This window comes from Ambystoma mexicanum, chromosome 3q (assembly GCF_040938575.1).
Source record: "Ambystoma mexicanum isolate Mex_15411 chromosome 3q, UKY_AmexF1_1, whole genome shotgun sequence".
Taxonomy (NCBI): domain Eukaryota; kingdom Metazoa; phylum Chordata; class Amphibia; order Caudata; family Ambystomatidae; genus Ambystoma; species Ambystoma mexicanum.
Genome location: NC_090926.1, coordinates 606016778 through 606036104, shown reverse-complemented (window position 1 = coordinate 606036104; position 19327 = coordinate 606016778). Strand labels below are relative to the sequence as shown.

The 19327-nt window shown below is 50.1% G+C and overlaps 1 protein-coding gene across 2 annotated transcripts in view; it reads left to right on the top strand.

Moving 5' to 3' along the window:
* Positions 1-19327, top strand: part of GAS7 (growth arrest specific 7) — a 1527668-nt gene that overhangs the window by 995807 nt on the left and 512534 nt on the right. For both annotated transcript variants that reach the window (XM_069654478.1, XM_069654479.1), the window contains exon 4: positions 11748-11833. In XM_069654478.1, coding sequence (XP_069510579.1) covers positions 11748-11833 — 86 coding nt within the window. The remainder of the gene's footprint in view (positions 1-11747; positions 11834-19327) is intronic.

Sequence of the window (19327 nt, the reverse complement as noted above, 5' to 3'; positions counted from 1 at the left end):
GTGAGCAGCAAGTGCATGACGCAGAGACACCATTTCAGCCCGGAGTGCCCTGTCTGACGCCGCCATGCCCAGCCTGAGTGAGTGGCCCGTGGACTGCGCTGCCTGATGCTGGAGCTCCACCTGCCTAGCAGGCGGGAGCATGGATTGGGCCACACATTCCATGCTCTGAGCGATCTTATCAATAGCTGCCCCTTGTTGCTCTGAACTGGCATACATGGCTTGCTCCCACTCAGTATACCCCGGTGGCGCACGGCCACTGCGTTGCCAGACAAGACATCTGCATGGCCCAAGGAGCCGTGGTCCTCGCTGGAACTGCACTGCCCGCGGGTGCAGGACTACATCCCTCCATTGACATGATGCCCCAGGCACATCAGCAACTGGTGTGGAGTGTGACCGTGCATCCAGAACCACCACAGGCGGAGGTTCCAACACTATCTGGCCCCTCAGTGCAGGTGTCGTGGACAGAAGATCGTCCACATCAGGATCACTCACCGGCGAGGAATGGACATGACGTGCATCCAACTCAACATTGTGCTCAGAGTGATCATCAGAGCTTGACTGATTGCCAGCAGTGGACACGATGGTCTGGAGCACAAGTGGGTTCTCGTGGTCTGCCACTCCACGACCCCCACTTGTGCCGGGTTGCTGATGTAATAGCAACCCTGTGTCTGGAATGACATCACCATCCTCTGGCTCCATTGCGTCATCACCTATAATGTGAAAAAAACAAACATGAGTACACATGTCAGAAGCACATAACTCACACACACATAGACATCACATCAGCAGCCAACACATGAAGCAGATATGTCACACACAACTGAAATTCTGGCATGCATCCAGTGGCATTGATATGCAATGGTATCCAGAAAGCAGAAATGGATGCGTGTGAATTGCAATGTAGTATATCACCTCCATCACACACCAACTCTGGCAGGCACATATCACAGGCAGAAATGACAGATGTCAACCAAGAGATGGCACGTACCATACAGCCAAATGGCCACAGCTGCAAGTGAATCAAAACACACCATGACACATGTAATATGCATTTACACATGCATCACTAAATCATCATCACCAATATAGCTTCATCCATCTGCAGCTCGGCCCGTACCGGGCGTCATGGGCCATGTAGACATAGTGAATGTCCCGAGCTAAGCGAGGGCCTGCGATGAGGCATGAGGGGCCATAACACACAGTACGGTCCGAGCTGCCGGTCCATGAAGCCTCCAGAACACCCTCAGGGCCTGATTCAGCAAATTGTGCATTGAATGTGCCAAAAAACATTATTCAGTGTGTCAAATCATCACGCCCAGGCTCCACCAGATTTGCTAAGTGGGCGTGGGCGTACACGTACTGCACAACAGTGCACCTTCAGCATTGTGCCAGTTGAACATAACGGGCGCAGTGCTGAAATCTCAGCAGCATTTACGTTAAATAAAAAAAGCTGCAGAGAACACATGTGTAAATAAACCCTTTCACACACACATATGTAAGTAGCTGCAATGTTGCACTACACAACGTTGAAGCTGCTTGCATATGTATATGTGAAAGTGATCAAATATACCCGTGTTCATATACGCCTGTATGGTGAGTATGAACAGCATCCTATATAGCAAAGCAAGCAGCTACAACGCTGCTTGCTTTGATGTATGTGAAAGTGTACACATACACACGTGCAGGCAGCTCCACAGTCATTACAACCCGATTGGCAGGCTATAATCCATCTGCGGCCTTTACCAGTTAGTATAGGCCGCAGATTGACTAATCAACTTTGCTAAACACAAGCTAGGGTGTTCCAATACAGAGTACATGTGTCACAGGATGCACCTGTACCCGTGCGTTTCATACCGTGAAGGGATGACAATCTGAACATACATGCCAGGTCACTTTGACATTGCAGCAGTGAGTAGGCATGTAGAACAGCGTAACATGGCTCAGAGTGGGTGGGTGCAGTGCAGAAAATGTGTACATTACCAACTATCTACATCAACAAGTACATTATGATCTCTGTCAATAAACATGAAGGCAGTGTAAGGGCAAGTTCAGCCATCATGTGCAACGTGCATGTAATGGGTTGCATGGCTACAGACAACTCCCCCACCCCTCCCACTTAGTGAACATGCAGGGAGGCATTGCATGGCAATGAAAGGTTGACCAGAGAACTGTGTATTGGCAGACAGTGTTGACTAGCGTCAATTGCATCATCTCAGTCAACTGACACCACAGCAGATGAGAATGGGACAATAAGCAGGACACATGATGAACCCTCAGTAGTACACCCATTTGTGCAGAAGGCACTACACCAGTTGAACAGAGTCAGGGGGCCTGCAACAGGCAGAGGCCTTTGCCCCACATAGACAATGACAGCCTAAACATGTGCGTGATGCAGGAATGAGCCAGAGTGAGCGAGCATGGAATGGATGACCAAATGCCATGATACGTATGTAATCCTGGACACGTACTACAATGATCATCCTGCCAAGGACACATAGGGGCATGCATGGAATGCACATGGAGCATGAATGGGCACTCATGTCCCCGGGGAGCAAATGCCATCTGCACAGTCTGAGTGAGACACCCTTCATCAAGGACAAAGGATGTACCCCACAGTATGTGTCTGGCAGGTTTGCAGGGGGAAGTGTACATGTACACAGTAGCGTGGAACAGGCGATTGCAGTAGTCCAAATTGTGACCCCCCAGTGCCACGGTGAAATTGATGTGCAGGGGGTGGAGGGTCAAGGAAGCATGCCCGCATGGAGTACCTGCATGCAGGCTAAACACACATGCAGGTCAGTCATGCGATGACATAGTCCAAGTGCTGAGTGGAAAGACACCCCAGGCTACATGCAGAAGGGTCAGTGAGCTGGAACATGGACCAGAGGGGCAGCAGGGTGACTAGCATGTGAATTGATGAGGACAGTCCCTGTCTGCTTGACATGTCCAGCATGCATCACAACAGACACGCATTAGTGAAGCATTGCATGACTCGCATATGAGAACCATGTACACATAGCATGTAGTTGCAGTCAAGCACAGCACATCACACAAGCAAACCACACATGGGCTGGACAAACACGCAACAACACTCACCGGACGCTGCATCATAATCCTGCATCTCTCCCACTCCTTTGACCAATTGTGCTGGGTTGAACTCCGCAGCGATCACCTCGTGCGGAGTGAGTACTTCCTCCTCAGGTGCTGGCCCACTGCCAGTCACCCGAGTCATGGCATAATTGGAGACATGCGTTAGATTAGCACAGTGTCGGGGGTCATACCAATGCTTTTTGCAGTCCTGAGCTGCCCGCACCTCATGTCCGAATGCACTAACACCATCAGCAACATGCTCCCAGTGGTCTCAACGCTGGGTAGTCATAGTGTGGCAATTTGGGCCCACTAGCATGTCACGTTTGTGTTCTGACACATAGCCCACAAGGAGGTCCAGTTCCTGCTTGCCGAAAGGCTTCTTCCTTGACGTGCCTGCGGCTACAGCCGTGTCTGTGGTCCCAGCCTCTTGTGCAGGAGCAACCTTCCTCCTCTTGAGCAGTGGTCCGGACCCTGACTGGCAAATGCCGCCTGATCAGTAGAGGCAGTGGCGCAGGTGGACGGGACCAAGGGAGTGCCAGGTGGAACTAGGATGGAAGCCCTGACTTGCGTCAGTGGCTGCTGGGTGCTCTTGACTGGACCCAGCGCAGCAACAGCCGCTGTGCCAAGGTCTGAGATCTGCCCATGCAGTTGCCAACACCCGGATGCTCGGGGCAGCAGATGACAACACTGCCCCAGGGACATATGCCTCGGTCAGAGCAGCCCTGTGCACACTTTGCTTGTGCTTCCTGACCACCTGGAATTCTGCCTGGTTGTCCTCAGGTGCCAACGCATCATTCGCTGGCCAACCCTGAGCCTAGGTGGTGGTCGCCCCAGCTGCACCTGCAGCTACCACTACCGTTCGACCCATGGCAGTAGATGGAACTGACTGCCGGGTCACATGGGCGCCAGTGTCAGATGCAAGAGCTGCAACTCCCGATACCAGAGGGGGTGGTGGCATGACTGCACAAACACGTGGCAGAACATCCTGCCAAGGTGGCGCACTCCTGCCTCTTCCCCCTCTGCAGCCACTCTGGGCATCCTGGAATCCCCCTACTCCCTGATCAGCCTGGCCACATCCCTCACCACGCCCACCATGTGGAAGATGCCCAACTGAGGCGCCCCTCGCCTTTCGTGGCCCCCCAACCATGGTACGGATGTACTAGTGCCAATGGGAGGTGTACACAACAATTGTCCTGGGCAATTGGGGTGAAGAGGGTGGGGTACTAGATGTAAACAGCACCCCTGTGCGCCTGCAAGGCTGTATGTGACCCTGGTGAGAAAATGCAATGCTCAGGCACACCAAATCATGCACACAACCCCCGGTAGCCCACGTGTGTGGAATTAACCTCCTGCAGTAGGCGGTGGCACCCAGGGGCAAAACAAAACCGGTTGCCAACACCCGGATGCTCGGGGCAGCAGATGACAACACTGCCCCAGGGACATATGCCTCGGTCAGAGCAGCCCTGTGCACACTTTGCTTGTGCTTCCTGACCACGTCTACGCGTAGGACACACAGGCTACTATGACCTCGAAAACGGGTAAGCAATACACATGGGGACCAGCAGTGGGAAAAACAGTGCACGCGACTCACCGTCTGACTAGCGTGGGAAGGAAAAACATGCGTATGCAAGACCCCTCCAAAAGAAGAGGTACGTCCTCGATTCGCTGTGAAGTGATGGTGCGTGAAACAACAAGAAGTAGCAACACACGCGTCGGTCTCCAAAAAAGCACATAAAGCGAACTGCCGGGCCGCGCTCACCTTTAACCCGTGCCGAGGGAAATGCCTGCACGCATCACGTCACTTACACGCTTAGGCCCTTTCCTCGAATTACACGCATTCACACGCGGACGTGCTGTTTTTGCAGATGTGGATTCACTATGCACCCATGCCGAGGGAAATGCCTGTGCAAATCACGTCACTTACGTGCCTACATGTTAAGGCCCTTTCCTCGAATTACACGCTGACATGCTGTTTTTTCACGTGCAGATTCACTCTGCATCAAGCTGGCCACGCAACAAGACACGGAAGACCACACTCCTGGCCAGAAGGCCATTTTCCTGCCTCCCAGAGCCCTGAGTTGCCTCCCACAAGCCATCTGCTGCTGCCTGCCTGCTGGCCACATGCCCTGCTATTTGGTGCCTGCACATTAGCCATCTGCAGGAGTCCAGTTGCTGCAACCACCCCTGCTGGAACAGAACACTCCCGACTGCTGTTCCATCGCTCCACAGCCTAGCACCAGGACCCAGTTGCCCATCTACACATTCCTCGGGGGTTGCCATGTTGGGCCAAAGTCTGGGACCAGTGGCGACCCCCCCAGCAGAGAGGCAGAGGGCTGCCCGCTTGACTGCAGGAGAAGTTGGCATGCTGGTGGAGCAAGTCCTGGTGCATTATGAAGCCCTCTTCAGACGACCACGCGCCGACAAGGAAGGACGGAGGAGGATCTGGTTGGACATCGTGGGTGCCATTAACACAGAGGGGGTGGTAACCCGCGACCTGAAACACGTCCATAAGCGCTGGGAGGAGTTCAGGTCCAGGACCTTCAGGAAGGCCCAGCGCCTCTTGGACGCAGCAGATGCAGTGGGGTGCCTGTCCGCCTTACTACCCACCAGATGAGGGTCCTGGAATGCATTCACCCAGTGCTTCACCTCGAGAGGCAGACCCATCTGGAGTCGAGCGGTAAGTGTCCATGCGTACTCATTGGACGCAGTGCATGTTGAGGTGTGCCAGGAGTGTGCAGCTTGGACATATATCTGACATGGCCCATGAATGGATGTGTCTGTGCAGGGACATGGCCGTGCTGCATGTGAGTCCAGTCAAAAATGGTGTATGTGTTCCAAAGCATGATGCACAACTGCATGTGAAGATGCACACATGTTTGCATGCCTGTGTATTTACTCAGCCATGTTTGGGGTGTGACACATGGATGCTCGTCACGCCTTCCTGTAAGTGCATGGTGTACATGTGTGTGTGTCTGTTTGGGGGGGTGTGACTGTGAGACGCCATGGATGCATGTGACATAGACATGTAGGTACCCGATTGGCAGATGTGACATAATTGCCGATGATTGCACTGCGACAGGTGGTGGAGATGTACAGATGCATGTCTGTCTGGTCAAGTCTGTTCTTGTGTTCGGCACTCCCCATGTTGCTTGTGATGTCATGCCAACCTTTGGATGTTCATGCAGTTATGTGTGTATGGATGCTGCTGCCTGCTGCACGATTCTTGTTCATTTGTGCATGTGTGGGGGTTCCAATGATATGAGTGTTGGGGAGTGTGATGCCATCTGTGAGATTTGACACTGTCACTCATGTGCAACTGTCATGTGTGTATCAGACCATTGTACAGTGCCCTGGTGCCTGTGTTGTATCTCTCCCTGTCTGCAATGTCGACTGATGAAGAGGGCCGAGACGGTGCTGTGGAGCACAGCGGCAGGGATGCCACCACCAGCCAGAGACGCAAGGTCCAGCTCCCCTACGAGGAGGTAATCATATCTCCTGGGAGTCGGGAGTCTGGTGCCGCGTCCATGCCGCAGCTGCCGAGGGAAGGTCGAAGAGGCGGAGGTTGAAGGTGGACTCCACGGCAGCAGAAGGGGCTGCTGAGCCCCCACAGGGGCCTATTGAGGAAGACGGCACAGAGTCATCCAGGTTGGTGGTGGGTTTGGTGGAGGAGGAGGCCATGACAGCCCCACGCATGGGGCCGGAAAGGGGGGATTCCAATGGTGCTAGTGGTGCAGTCCAGCGGCAGGGACAGGAGGCAGCACAGGACACCGTGGAGGTGCCTGTGTGTAATCCTGTCCCCAATCCTGTGACTGCATCATCCAGCACCAGCAGGGATGCCTTCATCCAGACCAGTTTTCAGGGAGGGGATGCGCAAACAACAACTGGCCTTCCTCTCCCTGCGGAAATGGCAATCCATGACTGGATTGAGCCTGTCCTAGTTGGTGTGGCGTTGCGCCAACGTGGTATTCGGGATGACGTGCAGGGTTCTCGTGAGGACAATGAACGTCATTTCGAATACCTGTTTGGGTGCGTCGCACTACTAGGACAGGTCGTCAGCACTGGGTTGCTCCATGTGCTGGATCTTCTTGCAACCCCCTCCTCAACTGAATCCCCTATGTGCCAGTCGTTCTCTGTGCCATCTTCCTGCCCAAGTATCACCTGGGCCCCCTGTGGAGCTGCCCCTGAGCCAGTGGCCAGGCTGGTAGAGGACACACCCCTACCACAGTCGGGAGTCGGAGGTCCAGCAGGGGTGCCCACCCCACCAAATGGACCACAGCAAATGGAGGATGTGCAGGGATCAACAAGCAGATCACGTGCATGGCAGCATCAGAGGATTCCATCAGCCTGGATGCCATTGTGGTGCCAGAGGCAGTTGCATTGTAGGCAGCAGCAGGCTCAGCGTCGGAGCCATAATGGCTCTGGGACATCAACATCCCGGGGGCAGGCATCGGCCGGCGGGCAGGAGGACCCAGGATTGGGAGTGCCTTCCGGGTGGCAGCGGTTGGGCCAGCAAATAGATGCAGAGCAGCGGTGGGTGGAGAGGGCATGGCTCACAATGGTCACAATGGAGAACTCCATGCACCAGGCTTTGAGGTGGGTTGAGTGCTTTGAGGCAACTCGCAGGGAGATGGAGGATGCCATGGCTGCATCCCTGCGAGACCCCCAGGACAGGGAACAGGCCCGTCTCCGGAACATCGACCTGGAGTTCGATGATGCCCTGGCCCGGGACTTTAAAAAGTGAGCCATTGGACTAGCTTGCCACCGTTGTATATAGTTATTTAGTTTAGGTTTCATTTTTGTTTTTTATGATTTGGAGTACATGGACTTTTCTCCCATTTTTGTATATAGTTGTAGTTTACATAGGATTTTCTGTAGGTTTCATTTAGTTTTGGGATCATGGACCCTTCAGACTTTCATTGTAAATAGTTACAGACATCTACATACTTTCTTTTTGACGTCATCCCATGGAGTAATGGTTTTTTATGCTTTTCATTTTTTTTATTTTTTTATATGGACTTTGGCGATGGACCACTTAATTTTTCATGTCTTGGATTTTTCCTTGGATTTTACTTTCTTTTTTCATATTGCATTAATTATTTCTTCATTTGAATGTGTGGTTTTCATTTTGTCATATTTTTAATACAGAATCTTCATTATTGGTGTGGTCTACTCTTATTGGTGTCGTGCATGTCTCTATGAGCATTGGCTCAGTCATCTGTTGCCACTGTGTGGCTCTGTAGGACAGTTATTCATGGGCATGCTGGTTCTTTTCAGACTCTCATGGCATGGGTAATTTACTAGGGAGTGTGAGCAGTGGACGGTTGCTGGTTTGTACTGTGGGCTCGGGGGGTGGGATTTGGGTTGGCATTAGGGCCATGGGTCTGTATTGTTATGATGTGGTGTTTGAGGGGACATGAGTCGGGGCATGCTGGCAGGTGTCCGTCACTGATGGGGTAGGACATGAATCGGGGCCTGATGGCACGTTGCCGTCAATGGGGGTGGGGTGGAGGGACATGTGTTGGGGCCTGCTGGCAGGTTGCCGTCAATGGGGGTGGGGTGGAGGGACATGTGTCGGGGCCTGCTGGCAGGTTGCCATCAATGGGGGTGGGGACATGATTTGGGGCCTGCTGGCAGGTGCCTGTCACTGGTGGGGAGGACATGAGTCGGGGCCTGCTGGCAGGTGCCCGTCACTGGTGGGGGGGGACTTGTGTTGTGGCTCACAAGTGCATGGTGCCATGTGGCCTGCCTGCAGGGCATGGTCGGGGGTTGCAGGGTTCCCCCGCTGTGGTGTGGGCTGCCTGCGGGCATGCCCTAGGGTGTAGGGTGGTCCCCTGTGGTGTGAGCTGCCTGCAGGGCATGGTCAGGGTGGATGGACTGCCTGTGGGGCATGTCCTGGAGTGTAGGGTGGGCCTGTGGTGTGGGCTGCCTGTGAGGCATGGGGAGGGGGTAGGGCACACCCGGGAGGGCATACACTGGAAAATCGCATTTAATTGTCACTCGCGTACCCCGGAATACACGTACCCTGCTACAGCCAGTGAAATCGCGTGCAAAGCGCACTCGCGTACCCCGGAATACACGTACCCTGCTCACGCCAGTGAAATCGCGTGTAATTCTCAGTCACGTACCCCGGAATACACGTACCCCGCTCGCGCCAGCATAATCGCATGTAATTCTCACTCGTGTACCCCGGAATACATTTGCGCCAGCGAATTCACATGGAAAGCTCACTTGCGTACACCCAGATTCATGCAGAAGTGTGGTGAGGAGCCACATGCACCCCCTGCAGCCAGCCCACACCACAGGGGTCCACCCTACACCCCTGTCCATGACCCGCAGGCAGCCCATCACCCCTGGACCTGCCCCACAGGCAGCCCATCCACCCTCCCCATGCCCTGCATGCAGGCCATAATCCATGGACATGCCCAGCAGACTATCCACCCTCCCCAGGCCCCACAGGCAGCCCATCCACCCTCCCCATGCCCCGCAGGCAGACCATACACCCTCCCCATGCCACACAGGCAGCCCATCACCCCTGGACATGCCCCACAGACAGACCATCCACCCTCCCCATGCCCTACAGGCATCCCATCCACCCTCCCTGTGCCCCGCAGGCAGACCATCCACCCTGACCATGCCATGCAGGCAGCCCATCCACCCTGACCATGCCCCACAGGCAGCCCACAACACAGGGGACACCCCTACAACCGGCCATACCCCGCAGCCAGCCCACACAACAGGGGGGACCTTTTCCATGCTATTTGCCTGGAGTGAGCGGTTACGCGTTTTCCGAGGGGTGCGTGTGGAATTTTACACATGATTGGCCTGGCCTGAGCCAGGTGCGCTTATTCCGAGGGGTGTGCAGAGAGTTTTACACGCGATTGGCCTGGCATGAGTGGGGTACGCATATTCTGAGGGGTGCGCAGGGAGTTTTACATGCGATTGGCTTGGCGCGAGCGGGGTACACTTATTCCGAGGGTTGCACGGGGAGTTTTACACACGATTGGCCTGGTTCGAGCGGGATACACGTATTCCGAGGGGTGCGCAGAGAGTTTTACACGCGATTGGGCTGTCGCGAGCGGGTACGCATATTCGTAGGGGTGGGTGAGTAGTTTTTACATGTCATTCGGTTGTCGCTTGAGGGCTCAGTGGCGTTTTTAGCGCGATTGCATTGTTAGGGGGCTGTATCCTGGTCCTCTGGCCTTTGCGCCATGTAGGGGATTTTTGCTGATGTTTTTGGCGCACAGGGCAGGTTTGGGGGCGTAACTGGCGCTGCTGCAGGGTCGTTGCACCACAGCTGGTCATAGATGTTTAAATCCATGAATACGCAGTGCGTCAAAATGAGTTTTGGCGCATGCGCCATGAATTACCCGCATAATGAGAATGTTGCATATTCCTAATAATCTCAGAAATTGCTTGCAGCCAATCTTCAATTGAGCTACCACTAATGAACAGACCTTTTGGTAAGATTTGGTATCATCAAAAACAAATTGTCTTTTTTTCTTTTCTCTTCCCCCCACCCCTTTCACCATGAGTCTCCGTCAGCGTTATATCATTATGATTTCAATACTGGGTTTGAAGTCTTGACCAATAATGGCATTATGAAATATACTTGCTATGCTATGTTCTCTTGTATGTATGTATCATGTGATATGTCTTTATATTGGCATTTTTACGGTTGGCAGTTGTGTCTCTTCCATCTGGGACGCACAATTCGGATGTTGTGATTTGTTTTTACAAAATAACTCTTTATTTGTTATTTTTACCTTGGCCTTGACAAAGACCCACCAGGGTTGAAACACGTGTTGGCTACAGAATGAAAACATGTTAGTGCTGAATGACTGGAGTTTGCCAGTTGTTTAGAACTTCTCATTCACTCAGCGCCTGTGGTCAGGGCTCTTCTTCTTGGTAGTGCACCAGTCCAGTTTGGGACGGAAGGGCACTGTTTCTCTTGAACCCATCCACAAGCTGGTACCCATATTCTAGTGCCCCAACCCATACTGTGTACTAATAAAATCCACATTGTCCAGTATAGAATGGGCCTGGAAACTTTTAGTGCGTTACAGTTTTTAGAGTTTTAGTCCAGCCCGACCATTTATGCATTTCCTACGAGCACTACCAAGCCATCTTTTCATCTTGCCTAATTCGCACCAGTTGTTCTAAAATAAATGTGTCGATGGCAGTTACTCTGATGTTCAAGAGCTGCCCAGTAAAATCTGTAACAACTATTATCCGTGCTGAGTTCATTATCCGGTGTTCTTGAGAAATGTTGACTAAAGCTCATTGTAAATACATTTCAAATCCTAATAAACGGAAATATAGACATAACTTGCACTGTGTTACTATTTGGTCTAAACGTACATGGTATTTTCCGAATTTAACTAATTGCAAACATATGTCATCCTTGTGGTGCCACAAAAGACATTTCTAGTCATTAGACTGTCATTGCTTTATTATTTTTAAACGTATATTTGATGAAAAGGTGAAGGAGGGGATATCTTCTCCAGCTCTGGTTCTTGGGTAGCTCATGCTGTGGGCTCGTTTTTTGTGCATTGTGCTCCCATTTATTTCCTCGTTCTGCATTGTAGCAATGTAAGAATGTATATTTTGCCACCTATCACTGCATATACTAAGGTGCTCTTCTGCTTTCTTGGTTACAGTTAATGGCTATCTTTTGCAAGGATCCCCGGGACATCAGATAGAGCCTGGCCATGTGAGTCTGCGTAAAACGAGCAACGATCCTCAGGTACGTCTTGAGCATAACGTTCCCAATGGCCTTCAGCACTGTTTTCTTTGATCTGTACATATTTCAGTTGTTTGCTGCGTGGAATCGCATACACGTCAGGGCCCTGTGCAAGAATATGTGTGTGCTTCGCTCCCTGTGAAGCTCAGCTACTTTGGGGTAAGGGGTTGGAAACTGTCGATGAAACTATGGAGTTTACTCTTCACATGATCACCCATATAGACTAAAGTCAAGTGAAATGTTGTGTTTGTCATGAATAAAAACAACATCTGCAGTATTTGGTTAATCACCTGGGAGAGCATTGATTGGCCCCAGACTGAAACGCGCATCAAACGATGGAATTGACCATTGATCAGCTGAGCAACCCACCGAAATTCCAAAAAGCAACAGTGCTCTAGCATTCTCTGAAGGATGGCCAGTATGGGGGTAAATACACTTTGGGCACAAACTCAGCAGGCAATTCTCAACCTGGCTTTAAGTACCGAAAAGGTTGGTAAAATGGTTAACATCCTTTTACGTACTTAAGACCTATTCTGAAGGTGGTGCATTCTTCTGAAGTTGGTAGGAATGCGCCATTTTCGGCATACATGTGGCGGTTGCTAGGATGGGTTGGAAACCAACCTAGCAACCGCCACATTCGTTACCTGTCTTTTTAGAAGGGGACATATACAGTACCATTTTGGTGCCCTTATACTGGAGGAGTGCCACAAGAAGCCTTGTTTGGTGTATATGAAAGTGTTTGTATACACCAAAGCAAGCAGCTTCAACGTTGCATCCTGCTTGATTTGGTGTAAATGTATGAAGACTTTCATTTACACGGGTGTATATGAACACTTTCCTATACACCAAAGTAAGCAGCTTCAACGTTGCACCCTGCAACGTTGAAGCTACATGATTTGGTGTAAATGAATGAACACTTTCATTTACACGGGTGTATATGAAAACTTTCCTATACACCAAAATAAGCAGCTTCAATGTTGAAGCTTCTTAGTTTGATGCCTAGGAAAGTGTTCATATACACCTGTCTTCTCAGCAGCATTTTTGTAAAATAACAAATATGTCGGTATTTTATATAAATGCTGCCACGATTTCAGGATTGCGCTCGTTATAACTAAAACAGACGCAATCCTGAAGGCCCACTGTCGTGCACTGAGAGGACGCCCAGGTCCACTTGAGAATACTGGTGGAGCCTGGGCGTCCTCATTTGGCGCAGTGAATCATGCTCTTTAGCACGTTCACTGCACCAAGTTATGAATCGGTCCCAGAGTGCGAACCGTATTGGTTCATTTGCAATACCATCAGTGTCTGCGCACATGTATTTGATTTTTTTATGATGCGATTGTGAACGTGTGCATCGCCTTTGCATGTGCTCCCTTGCACTGTTACTGCAACCAAAGGCATTGTTACACATTGGTGCGTAAAATAAGTCTTAAAGGGCCACGAGAGTGACATAAAGCGAGAGAGGGAGAACTTTTAAATTAGAATGCCTTCATTTACAAAGAGGGACGACAAGTGTATATGAATGAGTCATGCAGCATTAACTTGTCTAGAACTGCCTGCGAAGGCAATCGCCATGCAGTTGGAGGAGATTGTGCTGGCAGTCATGCTGGTAATTAATTGAGCCACCATGTGAGATCCTGGCCCTGAACGTGCAAGTCTCCGTTTCAGCAGCTAAGGCATTCAGTTGCCACAGCCAAGGTTGTCTAAAGTTCTGGATGCCTTGCCATGCGGTATTGCAACAAGGGAATCTGTTCCGGATATGCGAGTTTCAGCAAGTGTGGCCTGTCGCAGAGTAATACTATTATTATTATTATTAGGGTGTTTACTGAGCGCGACCTGGCTTCGAGAAGCAATGGAGCCCTTTACAGAGGTATACACTGATACAGATACATAACGAAGCGCGTTACAGAGGTGTACAAAATTACAGATGCATAACAGAGCGCTTTTCAATGGTAACTACAGAACAGATATACAGCGGGGGGAGGGGATACAGAGGGGAACAGAGAAGAGTTACTGCTGTACCGGGTGACTGGGAGGAGGGGGCGGACAGCGTCTAACGCATCAGGTGGTGCGACCAGCGACGTGATGGTGCAGCCTCATTAAGCAAACCATATTGCTTAACCTAAATGCTATATTCAATTCGACAACTGTTGAAATCGTTCTAATATGGGAGTCATTGCAGTAAATCATTTAACTCGTGTTAATCACCAAGCAGCTGTGTTCTGTATGCACTGTTGATAAGCATATAGAGAAAAATACAAAATCCTTGCTTTCTTTTATTGCAATTTAATATATCTTCCAATGCACAAAGTCATGGAAAGGTTATATAATCACTCTTAAACACCTACAAGATAAACTGTTCTTCATTCATACATTCTTATTAAAATGATTACCCGTGGACTTTAAGCACCACCCTAAAATGAATGATGACGTGACAGAGAGTGAAACGCTTCCTTTGCGAGCTTGCTTCTACATAAGCCTATCTATAAACCCAAAACTGACTAAAGATGAACTGCACAGTGCCCTGTGATGTAAGAGAATCCATCGAAAAAAATAATGCCACAGGATCCTTTCCCACCTTGACCCATGATTGCTCCAAGGCAGGCCTGAGTCCTCTTATTTGGAGATTGGGGTACAACAAACTGAAGAACAACAAACACATCCCTATTTCAAGGCTTTAGCACTTTGCTGTCCTCCTCCTGTCCCCATACTCCAATGGGCAGTAAGCATGGCTACCTGGATTCAATGCAAAGTCATCGTCAGGTACAGCAACTCAGAGGGGATTTGGGTTATCTTGTCCAAGGTTTCCTAGAGACCCAGGATTTCCACTCCAGTAACTGCGTAACTTTGGTGCCTACCCCCTCTCGTATGCAGGTCTCGTTTACCCTGGTACCAATACACATTCCTCAGACTTCTGTAGTCGGCCTTCGCCAAGGTCTGTAGGGAATCCTAAAAGAGAAGCAACCCCATCTCCAGGAAGCCAGATACAGAATGCTATATTGCTTGCCCACCTAGATGATCCTCTGCCCCCCTCTCTCCCCTTTCTTGCTTTTTGCCCTGTTCCTCCCCCTCACCCTATCCTCCTCTCCTTCCCTTCTTTCCCTCCTTCTGTCATTTCCGGCACTACCCCAATTGCTGTTAGGCATAGTAATTCGTAGCCGCCTGTCTTTGCAGACTTCTTGCCACCCCCCTTCCATCTTTAAACCTCTTTTCAGCACTTACTCTTATCATCAGTCCCTGTGACCACTGAAAGCAGCTTGTCCATCCCCCTTTTCCCCTCTTGTTCCTTTCCTCCCACTCCCACCCTTTCACTATCTTTAACAGTCATTGACCTAAATGGATAGTCGCTTGTTTGTTCATCTCAACCTTTCTATTCCTCTCCCCCTAACCTCACCTCCTCCCATCCTCTTGTCACTCTTGCGCTGCAACAATTGTCCTCAGGCATAGTAATGTTACTGCTAGTGGTGTCCCCTCCCCCCAACTCTTCCTTATTCTTCCATGCACTTTACTATCTGTAATGATTTGATAGTCATTTTTCACATTCTGATCTGTTTCAAGGAATTGAAGAATTTAATTGTATTCTCCCATGTTCCCTCCCTCCTTGAAGCGCTTTGGAACACATTGTGTATAGGCGCTATACAAATAAACAAGCAATTCAATTCAATTAAACTTTCAGGAGTGTAAAGACACCAGCTGAAGTCTCCTTTACTTGACCTCGGTAGCCCCTTGCACATGTGTTCCTCCATAGACCGACCCCTATTGGTAGGTGCTTCGAGACCGCATTCAGCCCAGCAGTGTCAATCGCATGTGCAAGAGCATCCTTTGGAATGCCAGCTCCCAGCTTGAGCAGTGACCAATCAGTTAAATATGTGGTGCCCCCCTCGATTGCCATCGTATTTGGATGGATATGTCTCTTCCTGTTTTCTAGCGCCTTTGTTTTAGCTCTCTTCCGTGCTAGTTTTTACATTTTCTTTTTCATTTTTCAGTACAGTACAATAAAAAGTAGCCAGTGGCCTTGATGATGCAGTCTCATTTCTAGTTAGCATAATTGCACTATCGAAGATTTTAAAAAGCAATGGTATTTGTCATCCTTCTTATTTACTCTGGTTGCCTAGCAATCATCCACGCAACAAGCCCTTAGGCCACAAGGCGAACCGGAGGTGGAAACCGGCCTACCTCGCCTAAGGCCCACCAAGACCAAGGCCCTTCCTGTCTGCACCTGTAGTTCACTCTTCCCCAGGGCTGGGGCCCTGCTACCTCGAGCAGCCACTTTACCGTCTGCTAACGAAGTCTGCATGCTGCAGTGGCAGCTGGCAGCTAGACTTCCATCTGTGCTCACTGTGTACCGCAGACCTGATCTATACTGCCTGCCATCCAGCCAACTGATGCCTGCCATCCTGCCCACTGGGGCATTCCATCCACGCAACGAGCCCTTAGGCCACAAGGCGAACCGGAGGCGGAAGCCGGCCCACCTCGCCAAAGGCCCATCAAGACCAAGGCCCTTCCTGTCTGTACCTGTCCGCACCGGCAGCACGGCGCATGACACTGCTCTCACGGCACTCTACCCCCACCTGCCTCGACTGAACTGCATCAATTGGCCCGGCCTGGATACCACACAACACCGCCGAGATACTACTGAACTATCTTTCCTCGAAGTAAATCATTGTCTGGACATCCAAATGGCTGATATCTGTCACGCATGCTGACAGGTATCAATTAACAGATTGTGATGACTCATTATACCATTAGTAGCAGCCGCGTAGTACCCAACTCAAATCTAATTAAGGATCTTGCCATTGCATAGTGCTCGCCTCTACATAGTGGAACTATCTAAACCTCACACTTCAAACACTGCTCCTGTTCACAGCAACCGCTCACTGTGGACATCTGACCACCTTGCGCCCCCTCATTGCCGGTCTCACCGGAACATATGCCCGCCTATTGCACTCCCATAACCACCACTATTAACTGCACTGAAATGCCTCCACTTACTAGCCACTTGTTAGCACTAAATGCATAGCTTTTGCCTCTACGGCTATTGTACGCCTGCTGTTACCTGCCAACTGCGTGCCTATTGTATGCCATTTCATATGCAATTTCGTTTTCTATTTCGTATGTTCCACCACATGGATGCCTAAATGTATGTACACCTAGCCATTTCTGAGGGTTCCCTAACAGCCTGTACTAATCAACTGCCCCCTCCAATCTCGGCTGTGAACCCATCCCTCATTTGAGGTTGCCCCATTTAAACTGAACTCCTGATACTCTTATCCCAGTGTGTAAAACCTGTGCTCCCTAGTTCCTAGAACACAATCAACCCAGATGCGCAAGAATGTTCTTTTACCTGCTGCCCAGACACCCTCAACTACCTATCTATGGCCCTACAGCCTACCAACACTGTCAGGTTTCTACTCTGCCTACTGACCTACGCTCTATCACCCTTCCTAAGTGTAGGTGAATGCTCCCAAAATATTAGGGACAACCATGCCTACAATAGCCCCCTAAAGGAATATGCCAAAGACAGCTGCCCATCGAAGGGAACAGAAGGCAACCTTACCTTAACTATGGCCACTACTTTGCCTCACCCAACCTGCATCAAAGCCATTGTCTCCATACCAGCCATCAAACTAACCATTACAAAAGCTAGAACTAACACCTTCTGACATAGTATAGCCTCACACCTGAACAATGGATAAACACATTCACGCAAAAACCCACTCCCAACATGCCATGCCCTACCTACACAAGAAACGCCAGACTAGGTTATAGATTTACTAACAATTTCTCAAATCTACACCCAATCTCACAGCAACGAATCTCCACAAAGCAGACCTGAATAAGCCCAGTACTGCAAATAAGCTAGACCCCTTCCCTAGTACGCCAACTAAAAACACCAACCTACAGTCATCACAGACTAATCCTGCTCCCACTCTGAGAGGATGTCTCATCAAGGCTAGGTCACTAACAGCCCATGCACTAGATATCAATGACCTCATAACATCTAATGACCTAAACCTCCTAGCCATCACGGAGATGTGGCTCCACCCCCCCTCAGGTCCCCTCCTATCTCTGACCATCCCAGACCAGTACACAATTATTAGGCAAGATAGAACCTCCTGCAAAGGCGGTGGTGTCGCTATCATTGCTAAATCTGCCATCTGCATCAGACAGATCCCAAGCCAAACACTCCTATCCGCCAAACACCTGTCATTCGAACTGCCCCTATCACCCACACAAACCATCACAGCCCACTTGATCTATAGACCCCCTGGCCCACTCACCTCCTTCAAAGAAGATTTATCTCTTCTGCTAACCAATAAGGCCAAACCTACCACACAAACCCTCCTCCTCAGAGTCTTTAACCTTGGCCTTCATGACATCAGAGACAAGAACGAAATTGAGATCCGCAACAGCATAAACAATCTAGGCTTCACCCAACGACTTGCACAATCTACGCACTCCAAAGGGCGTCAACTAGACTGGATCGCTGATTGCAACTGCAATACTTCTATCACGTCGAATCACCCACCGACCATCATGCCATTCTCTTCTCCATTCCTAGAACCAACCCCAACCAGGAGAAAATCCTAGCCCCCCCCCAAGATTAGCAAGAAATACACATAACATAACAGCCCTCAACCTACTCCCACTTCTACAACTGCTCCTGCAGGCGGACATTGCCCATGAGCCCAATGAGGACCCCACTCATCTGGTCAACTTTTATAATACCACCCTCCTTAATGCCATTAACAAAATAGCACCCAAAAGCTCTGCAAAGCCAAACCCAATGCCCACCTAAATACCTGGTTCACCCCACAACTGAAAACTGCGCAGAAAAAAAAGAGCCGCTGAAGCTAGCTGGAAAAACCTCCCATCAGCTACAAATAAAGAAAACTTCATAGCAAAAACCAAAGAATTGTTCAATATTCTTAGAGAATTAAAATCACCCACACCTCCCCAACTACCTGTGTTGTCAGACAAAATTGAGCCCCTACAAAGGAAAATTGAAACCAAAAAAGCAAATCTATCAAACAAACCCCCCGGCACCCACAATAAGCACACCACTCCCTGCCAAACAAGACTTATTCAAATTCACCCCACTCAGTGTCAAAGAAGTAGAAGAAATAATACTAAGCCTAAAACTCTCCAAATGCATGGGCGACATCTGCCCTGCACCTATCATAAAATAAACAGCTAAGGAGATCGCTCCGTTCATCACTTCCATAATCAACGCCTCCTTCAAGACCAATACCATCCCTATGAACCCCAAGGATGCATGGGTTATGCCACTCCTCAAGAAACCATCCCTTGATCCTAATAACCCTTCCAACTACAGACCCATCACCACTGTACCTTTCCTCCTGAAAATCATTGCTAGAGCAGCCTACCTGCAGATCCAGCACCACCGGAAAAGCAAGAACCTCCTAGGACTAGCCAATCCGAATTCCGACCCAGACATGGCACCGAAACAGCCCTGATAGATCTAGTAACCCAAAT